The following is a 17,156-nucleotide window of genomic DNA, read 5'->3' as shown; positions in this document are numbered from 1 at the left end:
CACCATTTAAGAAAGGTGTTAAGGAAAAGCCAGGTAACTATAGAGTAGAGTAGTGAGCCTGACATCGGTGGTGGGCAAGTTCTTGGAAGGAATCCTGAGGGACTGGATGTACATGTATTTGGAAAGGCAAGGACTGATTAGGGAGAGTCAACATGGCTTTGTGCATGGGAAATAATGTGTCATGATCTTGGTTGAGTTTTTGAAGAAGTAACAAAGAGGTTTGTTGAGGGCAGAGTTGTGGACGTGATCCATATGGACTTCCGTAAGGCGTTCGACAAAGTTCCTCACGGTAGACTGGATAGCAATGTTAGATCTCATGAAATACAGGGAGAACTAGCCATTTGGATACAGAACTGGCTCAAAGGTAGAAGACAGAGGGTGATGGTGGAGGGTTGCTTTTCAGACTGGAGGCCTGTGACCAGTGGAGTGCCACAAGAATCAATGCTGGGTCCACTACTTTTCATCATTTATATAAATGATTTGGATATGAACATAGAACGCATAGTTAGTAAATTTGCAGATGACACCAAAATTGGAAGTGTAGTGGGCAGCGAAGGTTACCTCAGAGTACAACAGGATCTTGATCAGACCAATGGGCGAGGTGTGGCAGATGGAGTTTAATTTAGATAAATGTGAAGTACTGCATTATGGAAAGGCAAATCAGAACAGGGCGTATACACTTAATGGTAAAGTCCTGGGGAGTGTTGCTGAACAAAGAGACCTTGGAGTGCAGGTTCATAGCTGCTTGAAAGTGGAGTTGCAGGTAGATAGGATAGTGAAGGCGGCATTTGTTATGCTTTCCTTTATTGGGCAAAGCATTAAGTACAGACTTTGGGAGGTCACGTTGTGGCTGTACAGGATGTTGATTAAGCCACTTTTGGACTATTGTGTGCAATTCGGGTCTCTTTCCTATTGGAAGGATGCTGTGAAACTTGACAAGATTCAGAAGAAATTTACAAGGATGTTACCAGGGTTGGAGGCTTTGAGCTATAGGGAGAGGCTGAATAGGCTGGGGCTTTCCCTGGAGTGTCAGAGGCTGACGGGTGACCTTATAGAAATTTATAAAATCAAGAGGGGCATGGGTAGAGTAAATAAACAGGGTTTTTTCCCTGGGGTGGGGAGGTTCAGAACTAGAGGGCATAGGTTTAGGGTGAGGGGGAAAAATTTAATAGGGATCTAAGGGGCAACTTGTTCACACAGAGTGGTGAGTGTATAGAATGAGCTGCCAGAGGAAGTGGTGTAGGCTGATACAATTACAACATTTAAAAGACATCTGGATGGGCATATGAATAGGAAGGGTTTAGAGGGATATGGGGCAAGTGCTGGCAAATGGAACTAGATCAAATTAGGATATCTGGTCGGCATGGATGAGTTAGACTGAAGGGTCTGTTTCTGTGCTGTACATTTCTGTGGCTGTAAATGCTAGTAAATTTTTCCAGACTGAACTGTGGAGGAGGAAACAAAAAGCATATTTCATAAGAACTAGGAGCAGGAGTCGGCCATCTGGCCCTCCGAGCTTGCTCCGCCATTCAATAAGATCATGGTTGATCTTTTTGTGGACTCAGCTCCACTTACCCACTTACTGAAGTCAACTACTTCACTGGGCAGGGAATTCCATAGCTTAACAACCCTCTGGGTGAAAAAGTTCCTTCTCAATTCAGTCCTAAATCTGCTCCCTCTAATTTTGAGGCCAAGTGGAGTAGGAGAGACTGAGTAGACTGGGATTATATTCATTGGAATTTAGAAAAATGAGGGGGTGTCTTATAGAAACAGATAAAATTATGAAGGGAATATATAAGATAGAAATAGAGAGGCTTAGAACATCCTCTCTATTTCTATCTTATATATTCCCTTCATAATTTTATCTGTTTCTATAAGACACCCCCTCATTTTTCTAAATTCCAATGAATATAATCCCAGCCTACTCAGTCTCTCCTCATAGCCAACCCCCTTAACTCCAGAATCAACCTAGAGAATCCCCCTGCAACCCCTCTCTTGCCAGTAAGGAGACCAAAACCCGAAGCAGTACTCGAGGTGTGGCCTCACCAGCACCCTGTACACCCTACAACATAACCTCCCTGCTTTTAAACTCAACCCCTTTAGCAATGAAGGACAAAATTCCACATGCCTTCCTTATTACTTGTACCTGCAGTCCAATGCTCTATGATACAGAAGCATAACTTTGACTGCAGAAGCACACAAGTTTATATGGGACAAAATATGAATTCCATGCTATGAATCAACATTAGTCACTTCAACTAGTAGAATTTAATAACTTCTCCAATAGGCTTTCCTGAGCTAAAATACAAAATATTTTGATTAAAAGCTACGGCTACAAATAGGTTTGGTGTCCTATAAAGAGGTGTCGATGGTACCTCATGCAAAAATAAACATGAGTTATGATCAGGACTATATTTGGGCGGTTAGACATTGATCTTACAGTTCTATGACTTAAGCCAAATGCAGCTTACAATAATGAGATGAAAACATCTCTAAGTGAATTCATCGTAAAATCAGCTTGAGTGGTTTCAAATTTATGACCAGTGGGTTGGAACCCACTGCATAATACAGACCTTCATTTGGCATGAATTGGGAACTTTCTCTGAAGATGTTACAGAATGCATAGTTTGCCAGATGAAAACATACCATTCCAGAGCTCTTCAATTGTTCTGCGAGGGGCTGAGGGACATGATTGGGCTACAGAGGGAGGAGTAGCTCTCCTCACCTTTAAGTACTATTTTCACTTTTATTTTAAGCAATTAATTAAATATGAAGCCTCACATGACATCTGAGGGGGTTATTGGACAAACACAACAGGAGGATATCTAGCCAAGTCAACTCTGCAAGGACTGCCTCACTTGTACCTTAATTGGGACAGCTGTCTCAAAGATTAGTTAAACAACAACATAACAAAGTCGGAGTTTCAGAATCATACCTAAATTAGGCAATATCGTGAATAATGAGAAAGGTTATCAGAAATTGCAGCAGGACCTTAATCAGCTGGGGAAGTGGGCCAAGAAAACTGGAAATGGAGTTTAATATAGACAAGTGTGAGGTCTTGCATTTTCGAAAGTCAAATCAAGGTAGGAGTTTCACGACGATAAGACATATGAGCCGAAATCAGGCTATTCAGCCCATCAAGTCTGCTCCACCATTCAATCACGGCTCATAAGTTTCTGCATTCTCCCTCTTTCTCCTCATAACCCTTAGCACTCAAGAACCTATCTACCTCAGTCTTAAATATACTGATTGATCTGGCCTCTACAGTCTTCTGTGGCAATGAATTCCATAAATTCCCCACTCTCTGGCTGAAGAGGTTTCTCCTTATCTCTGTTTTAAAACAGGTCTTCCCTTTACTCTAAGGCTGTGCCCTTGGGTCCTTGTCTCTCAACCAATGGAAACATCTTCCCAACACCTACACTATCTAGTGCATTCAGTATGTTTCAGTTAGATCTGCCGTCTTCCTTCTAAACACCATCAAGAATAGACCCAGGGTCTTCAAACATTCCTCATATGTTAAGCTTTTCATTCCTGGGACCATTCTCGTGAACCTCCTCTGAATATGCTCCAAGGCTTGTACATCCTTCCTGAGATATGGGACCCAAACCTGCACTCATTACTCCAAATGTAGTCTGACCACAGCCTAATAGAGCCTCAGACGTACATCCCTGCTTTAAATTCAAGTCCTCTCAAAATAAATGCAATAATTACTTTGCCTTCCTAACTACTGACTCAACCTGCAAGTTTACCTTGAGAGAATCCTGGACCAGAACTGCCAAGTCTCTTTGCACTTCAGACTTCTGAATTTTCTCCCCATTCAGAAAATAGTCCATACCTCTATTTTTCCTACAAAGTGCATGATCTCACTTTCCCACATTGTATTCCATCTGCCCACTCTCCCAATCTGTCCAAAGACTTCTGCAGTCTCACCACTTCCTCAATGCTACCAGTCCCTCTACCTACCTTTGTGTTGACTGCAAACTTAGCTAGAATGCCCTCAGTTCCTTCACCTAGATCTTTAATGTATAAAGTGAAAAGTTGTGGTCCCAACACTGAGCCTTGCGGAACACTACTTGTCACAGTCTGTCATCCTGAGAAGGACCCTTTTATCCCAACTCTCTGCTTTCTGCCAGACAACCAAGCTTCTATCCACACTGGCACCTTGTCTCTTACACAATAGGCTCTTATCTTACTCAGTAGCCTCCTATGCAGCACCTTGTCAAAGGTTTTCTTGAAGTCCAAGTAGATAACATCCATTGGCTCTGTTTGGTCTAACCTGCTCATTACTTCCTCAAAGAATTCTAGCAGATTTGTCAAGCATGACCTCCCCATGATGAAACCACGCTGACTTTGCCATATTTTAACATACATTTTCAAGTATTCAGAAATCCCATCCTTCACATGGAGAATGGTAGGCCTGAAGGAGTGTAGTGGAACAGAGGGACCTCGGAGTTCAGGTGCACAGTTCTTTGAAAGTGGAGTGACAGGTAGACAAGGTAGTGAAGGCGGCTTTTAGCACACTGGCCTTCATCAAGCAGGGCATTGAGTATAGAAGTTGCGAAGTTATGTTGCAGTTATATAGGACGTTGGTGAGGCCATACTTGGAGTATTGTGTTCAGTTTTGGTCACCTTGCTATAGGAAGGATGACAGTAAACTGGAAAGAGTGCAGAAGAAATTTACAAGAATGTTGCGAGGACTTAACGATTTGTGTTATAGGGAGAGGTTGGACAAGCTAGGAAATTTTTCTTTCGACGTAGGAGACTAAGGCCTGGATAGGATGAATGCACTTAGTCTTTTTCCCAGGGTTGGAGAATCGAGGACTAATAGAGGACATCAGGTTAAGGTTACAGGGGAAAGAATTAAAGGGAACCTGAGGGGCAACTCCTTTTTTTACACTGAGGGTGGTACGCATATGGAATAAGCTGCCAGTGAAGTGGCTGAGGTGGGTACATTAACAACATTTAACAGCATTTGAACAAATCTTTGGATAGGAAAGGTTTAGAAGGATATGAGCCAACTGCAGATAAATGGGGTTAGCATGGATGGACATTTTAGTCAGTATGAAACAGTATGGGCCAAAGAGCCTGTCTCCATGCTGCAGGACTCTATGCCTATAACTCTCTACCTTTGAGATAGGCCTGAAAATTCTTCCAATTGGCTGGAAAGAACCAAAGTCTGACAGTGTTCTCTAAGCGACTTCAAACTACTCGCAGTCTCATGATATCAGGGAAAACATTGGCAAAGCAGCCTCCTCCTACCCACCATCAACTGATGACTCAGTACTCCTTCATGTTCAATGCTAGTTAAAAAAAGTGAGATCAACAAACAGCTAAGCACACTGGGCACATCAAATGCTCTGTGCACCGACAACATCCCAGCTATAGCAGTGAAGAAGAATTCTTCAGAATCACTTTTGCCTCCAGCCAAACTGTTCCATTACAGCTACAACACTGGCATTGATTTTACAAAGTGCACAGATGTACTCTGTTTACAGAAAAAATGAAATGCAGGACAAATCCATTTGACAAATTATCACTCCATCATTAGTATCTCTTAATTATCAAAGTAATAGAAGACATTACTGCTCCATACATAGACAAAGGACCTCAGTCCCATAGGTATGGTGAGAATGACACCCTTTAAATTAAGACTGTATTTGATCAAGTGGAGTGGCAAAGTGCCCTAATAAAATTGAACTCAATGGGAAAAAGGGGGAAAACTCTCCTCTAGCTAGAGTCATACCTCGTACAAAAGAAGATGGTTCTGACAGCTAGTGGTCAATGATTTGACCAAGACAGTACTGAGAGGTTTTTCTAGGGAGTGTCCAAGACCCAATCACCTTCAGCAGTTTCATCAAAGATCTTCCTTCTTTCATAAGGTGAAAAGTGGGGACTTTTCACTGACAATTATAACGTTCAGTTCCATCCAACTCTTCAGAGACAAATAGCAAATTATGGCAAATGGAACCAGACTGCTTTGTGTTATATATTGTAAATATTTGTGTTACAAATTTAATAAAATTTTAAAATTAAAGCACATTTACAAATTTAAATGTAATAAAACTAAGCTATTAACACAAAGCCCATTGGAAGAAACTCTCATATAATCTTAAGCACAAGACCAGTAAGAGGTATGTTACTTGGATTTAATATCCCCGATATATTCAAAGCAATGGTCTGCTTCTGCTCCTATAGACAAACGGTATTTGAAAATGGACACTCTTGTGTCTTAACCATGGATTCTGATTCTGCATTTTTAATGCTCCTGGTCCATATTTATATCTGTTTCATACACAACAAATTCTGTAATCCAGAAATGCTCCGAACATTCCAGTTTTAGGCTCCTGAAATCACAAGTCCTTTAACCGTGAATTCTGACACACTCACTGAGGTTATGTTCCATTCTACAATGCTGCTTTATTCAACCCTTGATCGAACAGCAATACTTTGAGTTTTGCTTAAAATCCAATCTATTACCTTTCGAATATCCTCAAGGCTCTCTCCGTTCAGCATATTTGCCACTTTGGGAGGCATCAGCTCCCTGGAACCTACAGCATTCTTCTGCTCCTGCAATTCTTTTTGTTGCTGTTGGTACTTCAGCATCTCTGGATTTTCAATAATGGTGGTGGATAGTTGCTGCTCTGTTGTAATTGCTAGGCTTTTGCCGTAGGTCTTCTGATGAATCATGTTCTGCAAGACAAAAGTAAAACCAATGAATAGTTGAAACTTTCCACAGAAAAGCCAGGTAAGGATGTTGCCCTCAAAGGAAACATTTAATGTTATCATAACCAGATTTGTCTCTGCTCGCATTGAGAATACTCTCTACAACATGTCACATCTTAGTGCATTATTTTGCATACATTAATAGATTTTGATACTTCACAAAACATTTTGAGACTCTTATAGCAAGAATTGTCAAAATAAAAGCTAAACTTTGCAGTTTAATTCATTCCACCCCTTCGATAAAAATTAATCAAAATCAAACAACACTTGAAAACCCACAGTAGCTTTCTCTGTACAGACTGAACTCAAATGCAGATGAAGGGGGGTGAAAGACAGCATGTAAAAGACACATTAAACAATAATGAGATTGATTTTGATGGGTTCCTATTATAGTAAAATGAAAACGCAGTTAACAAAATCAGCGAGTATAACGGAGGTCACCTGCTCAGAGAGCAGAAAATCTACACATTGCTGAACTCAGATGATTTTTTTTTGTTAGAAATATCCACATCTCCAGAGAACATGTCAACAAATATGTTTATAATAATTATGGTAGATGGTACTAGAGACAGCTAACTTGGATCAAGACCCAAAGTTATTCAGAACACAACGCACATTTTAATGCTAAAAAAGCAAGTTTAAGTGGCATTGATTAGTGACTGCTATGACACAGATTTCTCATTTGGACAAGATGGAACTGATTAATTGCATCCCTATACACATTTATTTCTTACCCTTCCTCAAAATACTGTTGAGCGAGATATTTAATGCAATGCAATTCTCCTGGAGGCTGTGAATCCCTGTGAAATACTGTGTAAGTTGGTGGAAAACACTACGCTTCTTACCTCTGAGGAAGGGCTGTTACACCAAAATGGAGCACTGCACCCCTGGAGCCCCAAGTCTCGATACCCTACACGACCTAATCCCTTTGGACTTCCAGTGAATCAGTGTGTGACACTTCACATCAAACAATTAAATGCATCTTAGAAGTTGACATACAATTATTTTTTGGAGAAGTTTTGCCATTATCTCTTCTCAGAGGTTCTACCTGTGCATATATCTCTCCCCTAGAAAGAATAAATTGGATGTTTCATTCAGTTGTGGAATCTAGTGGAAAGATGGGATTCATGGCTTACATCATTTTCCTTTCTTGTATTTCACCCCCTTATAAGCACATTAGCCAATGAGAAAACCATTATACTTGGGAGATTCAGGTCCTAGAAAGCTGATGACATACCACTCACTTGGTGAAATACATTTTTCTGTGCTGTAAGCAGACCAATTCTACAAGCAACTTGGGAACAGGCATGCAGTTGAGGTCAATTGATGGTGTGTTCACTGCTTTTGTAATTCTAGGTACAGTATCTCTTTCAATGCAGTCAGAGAACCAGTAAGCCAGGCACAATTCTGCATTACCTTCTCCTCCTCAGTTAGTGGATCGCCCAACTCTTCCTGTGAGAAATCCAGGAACGCCACCGTCCCATCCATGGAGCACACTAGCAATCCCAACCCTGTCAAAGTCCTGGTGCAGAGACCACAAAAACAAATGCACATTTAACATCTTCACAGTCCTGACTTTTCATTCCATCTGCCATCCGTTACACACGTGACCTAATCAGTGGTAGAACGAAGAAATAGACAAGGAATTCCAAGAGTTCAGGGAGTTGCGTGTAGGCCTCTTGCAAGGAGCTATTGAGTGGTGACTTATTGCTGAGAATAGACATGCATGGAGAAAAGACAGTGACTTTAATGGGAAATTTTAACATTCCTATTGATAAACAGACTAACAAAGGTCAAAATGTAGTGAACTTCAAGAGTGCGTATGGAATGACATTTTTGCAATAATGTGCCCTGGAACTAACAAAGGGGGAATTCAATAGTGAATTTTGTAATGAACAATTTAGTTCAGAGCCTATTAGCACATAAATATTTATCTATAAACAATCATAATGCCGTTGAGTTCAACAAAGATTGAAGGGAAAGTGACTGAAATTTAAGATTTAGGTTAGATTGACTTCAATGGGATGAGACAGAGACTGCCCACAGAAAACTGGGTAAATCTGTTAAAGAAAAAAGCTTAAACAAAGGCAATTAACAAAGAAAAAGACAATGTAAAACTGAAGAAAGACATTTAAAAACAGCACACAACCTGGTGAATCACAAGGATACATAGAACAGTGAAGTGTAACAAAGCAGGTAGTAGGAGTTGCAACAAGGAACTATTCCAAGCAGCTTGTAACGGATAACAAGGTGAACATAAACATTTTTACAGTTATTCTAGGAAAAAAAACTGGTCAGAAATGTGGAGCCCCATAAAAGCAAGTCATGTTGCAATGAAAATAAGGAAATGGTAGACATGCTCAATAATTACTTTAAAATCAGTATTTATTCTTGAAGAGGTGGTCAGCTTGTCAAATTACCCAACAAAATTGTAATTGAATTAGGAACAGGGACTGGGAGTCTGACTTCTCACAATTAATGCAGGCAAGATGGAGAAATTAATGGCAGTAAAAATGACTAATGCCCAGGAGCAGATGCTGCTCCACCTAGGGATTTTTTTTTTAAAAGTTGAAAATATTGCTGATGCTCTAGCATAACCCTCCAAAGTTTGCTTGATACAGGAGTCACTACTAAAGATGGGAATATTATACATACCAGTCTGCTATTTAAGAAAGTTACACCAGTTGGCCTAACATCTGTCATCGGAAAATTACAAAAGCCGATAAATAAAGATAAGGAGACTGAACACTCCAAACGCATCAACTATCAGAGACAACCAGAACAGTTTGCACAGGGTAGATTAGGTCTGTCAAGTATACTTGACCTTTTGGAAGTGGTAACAAATGTAATGGGCAGGGGAATGTCAATGGATTTTACTTACATGTGCTTTTAAAGGATACGTGATAAAGTTCCTCATAAAAGGTTCTTAGCTAAAGTTGAAGATCGTGGAACTAAAGGCAAATTGTGAGTAAATTAATTAGACTAGGAGAAAGACAGTTAAGGTAATGAGCAGATATTTTATTTGTAATTAAGGGTACCCTGCGAGAATCAATATTGAGCATGAACCTTGAACAGAGGCATTAATGGCACTGATGATAGGATAGATAGCTCCAAACGGAAGTTTCTCAAAGACATTAAAATAGGAGGTGGCATAAGCACTGTGAACAAAATTGTAAAATTACAAAGCAAAATAGATAAGGTTAAGTCACTAGGCAAAATTATGCCAATGGATTTAATATAAGCAAGTGAGAAGTCATCCATGGTGTATTTAAACAAAGACAGAACAGGACACCTTCTAAATGGGGAAAAGCTAGAAATTGTGGACAGACCATTTAAAACATCATGAAGAGGGACAGAAAATAATCAAAAAGGCTGATTTATAGAACTCAAGGACAAGAACACAAGGAGCTAGAGGTCATGCCTCACCTACTGAAAGCCCTGTTTCTACCATGTCTGGAGTACCAAGAGTACTTCTGGGCACTACCGCCTAGAGTGAATAAACTGGCTTTGAGAAGAATCTAGCATAGATTTTCTGGAATGATACCTGGAGTTTAAAGGGTTAAAGAGGGAGCAGACAGCAAACAAACTAGGGATTTGTCCTATGGAATTTCAATCAAATCATCCCTTAAGCTTCCAGGTTTTCCAATACAGTAGGGAAAACAGATAGGATAGATTGGGTGGAGCTATTTCTAATTGTAGGGGAGATTAGGACTAGGGAACAATACCAAAAATCTAAAGCTAGATCATTTCAGTGTAAAATTAGGAAACAATTCTCCACATAAACGATGAGATTAGTTTGGAACTTTCAACAGCAAATGGAAATTGATGCTCGAACAATTCCGAATTCTCAAGAAGAGATTGATAAAATTTGGTCAGCCAATACTATAAGGAATATAGGACAAAGGCTAGGTCCCAATTCAGCCGTGAACACATTCAGTGATGGACCAGCCACATCTTACTTTGCTCTGTCCCAATACAAATGATCTCAAGAAGAAAAAATACTCCAACAGATAGGTCAGCCCCAAATTCTGGACAAAATCAAAAGAGGCTGTTTTTACCAAATTCAGTCGCTAAACAATTACTGTGAAATACAATTCAAGATGCACAGAAAAATAGTGCTGCAGCAAGAAGACCTAAACAAAGAAACAGCATGAAACCCAGTGAAGGGAATAGATGGGATCACTTGCAGATAGTACATGTCACTGAACCGTTATAAGTGCACAAGTCATAGTGGGAGTCTCTAAACAGGAAGAGCAGGGCAGGATCAACTCATAAAAAAACCTATGCAGCAAAAGAGCAAGGACGGAAATAGGTTTCCAGTAACAAAACAGTAACAAGAATGCACTTTCTTTTAAAAACAAAATCATTCAATCAATGCCCACATTTATTAACCACAGTTACTTGCCCTGAAAAAGATGGTGTTAGACGGCCTTCCATCACTACTGGTTAGTTTACACAATTGACAGAGATTAAGTTAATTGCACTGGTTTGAAATTGGAGCGCTATATCAACTAAACCAGAGAAGAATAGCCAATTTCCTTTCATACAGAACATTAGAAAGATACAATTATAGAATGGTTACTGCTCAGCTAATCAAACCTCTGAGGGACCTCTGTAAAATGAATTAGTTTTTTTCCTATCTACTCTGCCCATAACCTTCATGAATAGTTCACCAAGCATCTTCTCAATCTTTTCTTCTCTAAAGAGAATATTAGCTTCTCCAATCTATCCACATAACTAAAGTCGCTCATCACTGGAACTATTTTCAACATTACCTGCAGGAATGTTTTTGCTACAGCCCTCAAATTTGTCCTGAAATGCAATCTCCAGAATTGGACCAATGTCTCACTGGCAGAGATCCAACTAGCATTTTATAAATTCCCATAACTTCCTAGAATTTATCTTCTATTTATAAAACCTAGGGAAACCCAAATGTCTATTTAATCACTTTCTCAACCTGCTCCTGCCACCTTTAAAATTTGTCTCTGTTACCATGCATCTTTTAGAATTCTACTCTTAATTTTATATTTCCTCACCTTGTTCTTCCTACAAAAATGTATCACCTCACATTTCTGCATTAAATTTCAAGTGTCATTTTCCCCCTTTTCTGCCAGTTCACATCCTCAAGTCTAATGCTCTCCTCCTCACTTTGGATGCAAAGTTTTAGATTATCCACAAATGTTGAAATCTGTAACCCTGTAAATCTCGTCATTGACATATACCAAGAAAGGCAATAGCCCCAGTAAACTATTACATGCTTTCTCTTAGAATGAAAAAAATCAATAATTTCTACTGTTTGATGTCACTCAGCCACACTATCAGTCAAAAATTTTTAAGACAATCCAGCAATTATCTGATTATTTTTACAGATACCACTTCTGCGCATTTCCAACTGTTTTAAATTAAAATACATAATGTCAAATTGCCATGGTGGGACATAACATGCTTTCTTCCGCCTAGGAACCCTCCAACCACAAGGGATGAACTCGGATTTCACCAGTTTCCTCATTTCCCCTCCCCCCACCTTTGTCTCAGTCAAATCCATCGAACTCAGCACCGCCTTCCTAACCTGCAATCTTCTTCCTGACCTCTCCAACCCCACCCCAGTCTGACCTATCACCCTCATCTTGACATCTTTCCACCTATCGCATTTCCGACGCCCCTCCCACAAGTCCCTCCTCCCTACCTTTTATCTTAGCCTGCTGGACACACTTTCCTCATTCCTGAAGAAGGGCTTATGCCCGAAACGTCGATTCTCTTGTTCCCTGGATGCTGCCTGACCTGCTGCACTTTTCCAGCAACACATTTTCAGCTCTGATTTCCAGCATCTGCAGACCTCACTTTCTTCCCATAACATGCTTTCACTTGGTTATCAAACCAGACGTCCAAATTACTCATCCAGTAACATAATCACAATACTAGTGCACAAAAAGTGGAATGGAGATGGGATTCAGCATCTATTGGGAGATGTACCCTGACCAGCAAATAAAGGTGAGGGACAGCATACACCACATTACAGAATGTGGTAAGGTATTGCAACTGGAGAAGGATTTCAATGTAGGCAGTCCCCATGAGACATCCATCTAAGCTGCTGACACTGCACCACTCCAAATTAAGCAATTGACTAGCTCTCCACACTCTCAAATAAATGTACTGCCGTCCTTCAAGAATATACTTTGAAAGCAAGACTATTTTCCCTCCCATGCCTGCTGCCCCTTTCCAGCTAGTAAACAGCAGCAGCACCTGAGCCACTCCATTTGCACCTTGCTGTGGCTCAATGAGTAGCACTGCAACCTCTGAATCAAAAGATTGCGGGTTCAAATCCCATCCAAGGGACCCATAGAATATAGGAGTAGAATTAGGTCATTAAGCTAAATGAGGCTGCTTTGCCATTCAATCGTAGCTAAAACTGCTTCTCAACCCCATTCTCCTGCCTTCTCCCTGCAATACTTGATCCCCTTACCAATCAAGAACCTATCTCTCTGTCTTAAATACACTCAATGACTTGGCCTCCACTGACTTCTGCAGTAATGCATTCCACAGAGTCACCACCTTCTAGCTGAAGAAATTCTTCCTCATCTCAGTTCTAAAGGGTTATTCCCTTCACTCGGAGGCTGTGCCTTCATGTCTATTCGTGATACAACTCTCCAAGTCTACTGTAACCAGGCCTCTCAAGTTTCAATGAGATTCCCCTTCACTCTTCTAAACTCCATCAAGTACAGACCCAGAGTCCTTAAATGCTCCTTATATGACAAGCCCTTCATCCCAGTATCAATCTTGTAAACTTCCTTTTGGATTCCCTTCAATGCCAGCACATCGTTCTTTAGATAAGGGGCCCAAAACAGCTTACAATATTCCAAATGCAGTCTGACTAGAGCCTCATATAGCCTCAGCACTACATCTCTGCTCTTGTATTCTAGCCCTTTTAAAATGAATGCTGACATTGCTTTTGCCTTCCTAACTGCTAACTAAGTCTGCATGTCAACCTTAAGAGAATCCTAAACTAGCATTCCCTAGTCACTTTGTGCTTCAGATTTCCAAAGCCTGTCCCCATTTAGAAAAAATAGTCTCTATTCTGCCTAACAAAGTGCATTACCTCACACTTTCCCACATTGTATTGCATCATTCACTTTTCTCACTCTCCTTGCTTGTCCAAGTCCTTATGCTGCCCTGCTTCCTCAACATTACCTCCCCCTCCAACCAGCTTTGGGTCATTTGTAAACTTAGCACCAATACCCTCAGTTCCTTCATGCAGATCGTTAATTGACAACGTGAATAGTTGTGGTCCTAACACTGACGCCTGTGGAACTCCACTCACCAGCTGCCATCCTGAAAAAGACCCCTTTCTCCCCACACTGTCTTCTGTCAGTCAGCCAATCCTTTATCCATGCCAGTACTTCACCCCTCATTAATAATGTACAGACAGAGGTCATGCTAACTGGCCTATAATTTTCTGTCTTTTGCCTCCCTCCCTTCTTAAATGGGAGTGTTACATTAGCCATTTTCCTGTCCTCCGTGACCCTCCCTGACTTCAGTGATTCCTGAAAAGATCCTCACCAATGCCTCCACAATCTCCTCAGCACCTTCAGAGCCTCAAGGTGTAATCCATCTGGTCAGAGTGATTTGTGCACCTTCAGACCTTTCAGTTTCCCCAATACCTTCTCCTTAGTGATGGCCACTACACTCACCCCTGCCCCCAACTCTTTTGAAATTCTGGTATGCTACTGGTGTCTTCTACCATATTCTATTCGGCTCCCCACCATTTCTTTGTTTCCCAGTACGATTTCTCCAGCCTCATGTTCCAGTGGTTCAATGTTCACTCTTGGCTCTCTTACGTTTTGTATATCTAAAAAACTCTTACCATCTTTATCTTTATTACTAGCTAGCTTACCATTATACTTTCATCTCCCCCCCCCTCCCCCCCACTGATTTTTTGGTTATACTCTGCTGTTTTTTTTTAAAGGCATCTCACTGACTTTCACCACATCGTAAGTTTTTTCTTTTGCTTTTATGTTGTCCCTGACTTCCCTTGTCAGCAATGGTTACTTCGTTCTCCCCACACAATGTTTCTTCTTCCTTGGGATGAGTGTCTGTTTTGCCTCCCAGATTACCCCCAGAAACTCGTGCCATTGCTGCTCTGTCTTCCCTGCTAGACTCCCCTTCCAATCAACTCTGGCCAGTTCCTCCCTCATGTTCCTGTAGTCACCTTCATTTAATTATAATACCATTACATCTGATCCCAGCTTCTCCCTCTCAAACTGCAGGGTGAGTGCTCTCATGTTATGGTCACTGCCCCCAGGAGTTCCTTCACCTTAAGCTCCCAAATCAAGTTTACCTCATTACACAAATCAAAAATCAAGCTCACTCTCAAGTGAAACACTGAAAGACTGCTGCACGGTTGGAGGTGTTATTTTCAGATGAACCCTTACAGCAAGATCCTGCCTGGAAGTGATAAAAGATCCTCTGACATTATTTTTGAAGAAGAGTAAAGGAGAAGTCCCCAACCATCTGCCCAATCGACGTTGTGACCAAATAATAATTTTACAATCACATTTTTTGAGTAATGTGGCTGCCTATGTTATATCTGTGACCACACTTTGAAGTACTTGATCAAATGTACTGAGGTTGGAGTTTGCGAAGGGTGCGATATACATAGAAATCCCCATCTATCATCTGCCACAATGATGATTAAAGCAGTGTGGTTGAAAGAAGGAATTCGAAACAGTATATCAGTTAAATCGCATTCCAGACCAAATCTCTTCCGAAAATAAGTTAAGATTGGAAGTCACAGCAAATTTGCAAACTACTAAATTAAATCGTTGAGATGACGAATGCAGTATCAGTTTCTAGTTTATGCCACATGGATCCTGAAACATCCTGATCTCTGTCCCTCACTCATCCTGTTCCTATACAAAGCAAATTTAATCTACATTGCACAAGGAAAACAATAATCTTTTCTGAATTACAATTTCAAAATACTGACAAAGCAATTTTTCAGATTAGTATTGACCTTATTGCAGTGAGATAAAATTTCTAATGTAATTACAATATTATTCAGTCTATTCTGTGTATTAAATACTGTGCAGTGTAACCAATTTGCAGATTAATGTAACACAGTCCTTACCAGGAGATATCCATGATTGACTTATCGAATAATTCATGAATTACCACTAGTGGGCGCTTCAAGCAGGTCAGCTGTGAAAATAGAAAGCAACCATTAAATCAAAATGACAAAGATTCAAGCTTGTGGCTGACTGCCAGGAGATGTTCTTTTTGAATTTCAAAGACCACTGAAAATTATAGGGTGGCACACACAAAAACAAAACCAACTAGCTGTTGTCTAACCAGAAAAGCTTAAGCCATTATGCGATGAAAGCAACAATTTCCATTGCTAGAACCTTCATGAAAGAGGTATAATCAGTTGAAGAATAACAAACTTAAAAGGTTAACTGCAATGCAATTAGAGAGAATTAATTAAAATTAGTAATGGGAAAACATTCAAGAGGATGTGAAAGGATGCTATAATTGGGTACTGAAGCAATTAAGATTAACTAAAAAGGTTCATATACACAAAAACTGAAAGAACTGTGGATGCTGTATATCAGAAACAAAAGCAGAAGCTACTGGAAAAACTCAGGAGGTCTGGCAGCATCTGTGAAAAGAAATCAGAGTTATGGTGACCTTTCCTCAGAACTTCAAGGGTCACTGGACCTGAAACGTTAACTCTGTTTTCTCTGCACAGATGCTGCCAGACCTGCTAAGCTCTTCCAACAACTTCTGCTTTTGTCAGGATCATATAATATCTGACAAGTCATCAACCGGAATTATTTGAGATCATTAATTACTGCTACTCAATGGAATTTACTAAGACTGGTTTCATTTCAATTCTTCAGAAGGCATTTAATAAAACTCTACATGCAAGCAGTTTAAGATCATAAGGTCTATCCAACTAATAGCAAATTAGTTTGCATAATTAAGAAGTAGACAGTGGAAAGCCAAAGGGATAATAAAATAAAAAGGGTTATTGAAGGGCAAGATGGAGATTGACAGTAGTTGGTTGCTAGCTATCACAAAGAAAGTAAAAGAGGGGTTGAGTAAATAAACTTGTATCACAAATAAATTACTACTTGCAATGAAAATTATGTTTATAGTTTGCAGTTTATTTTAACAAAATAAACTAAAACTTGCCCAGTGAAGCAGGATGTGCCATTTTCCTACATTAAGACCTCATACAATTACAAGTTGTTTTGTCATAGAATTCCTGTATGTTGGAAATCCAATATAAATAAACTTAAACTACAAATACAGGCTGAATGGCATCCAACTGTACCTATCATGCCTGCCCTGCCATTCAATTAGATCATGGCTGATCTTCTACTTCAATGCCACTTTTCTGCACTTCTGCCATGTCTCGAGGTCATGAGACTCCAGAT

General features: G+C 40.1%; 1 protein-coding gene across 2 annotated transcripts in view; it reads right to left on the bottom strand.

Moving 5' to 3' along the window:
* The window catches only part of hira (histone cell cycle regulator a), a 108,458-nt gene that overhangs the window by 56,064 nt on the left and 35,238 nt on the right, over positions 1-17,156 (bottom strand). For both annotated transcript variants that reach the window (XM_043716067.2, XM_088000182.1), the window contains 3 exons: positions 15,848-15,918; positions 8,140-8,245; positions 6,478-6,690 (listed from right to left, as the gene is read on the bottom strand). In XM_043716067.2, the coding sequence (XP_043572002.1) occupies positions 6,478-6,690; positions 8,140-8,245; positions 15,848-15,918 (390 nt within the window). The remainder of the gene's footprint in view (positions 1-6,477; positions 6,691-8,139; positions 8,246-15,847; positions 15,919-17,156) is intronic.

This window comes from Chiloscyllium plagiosum, unplaced genomic scaffold (assembly GCF_037043375.1).
Source record: "Chiloscyllium plagiosum isolate Xiang-an unplaced genomic scaffold, Cpla_swu_hap1 HiC_scaffold_24, whole genome shotgun sequence".
Taxonomy (NCBI): Eukaryota; Metazoa; Chordata; class Chondrichthyes; order Orectolobiformes; family Hemiscylliidae; genus Chiloscyllium; species Chiloscyllium plagiosum.
Note: the sequence above shows the minus strand (reverse complement) of the source record. Positions and strands in the feature narration are given on the sequence as shown.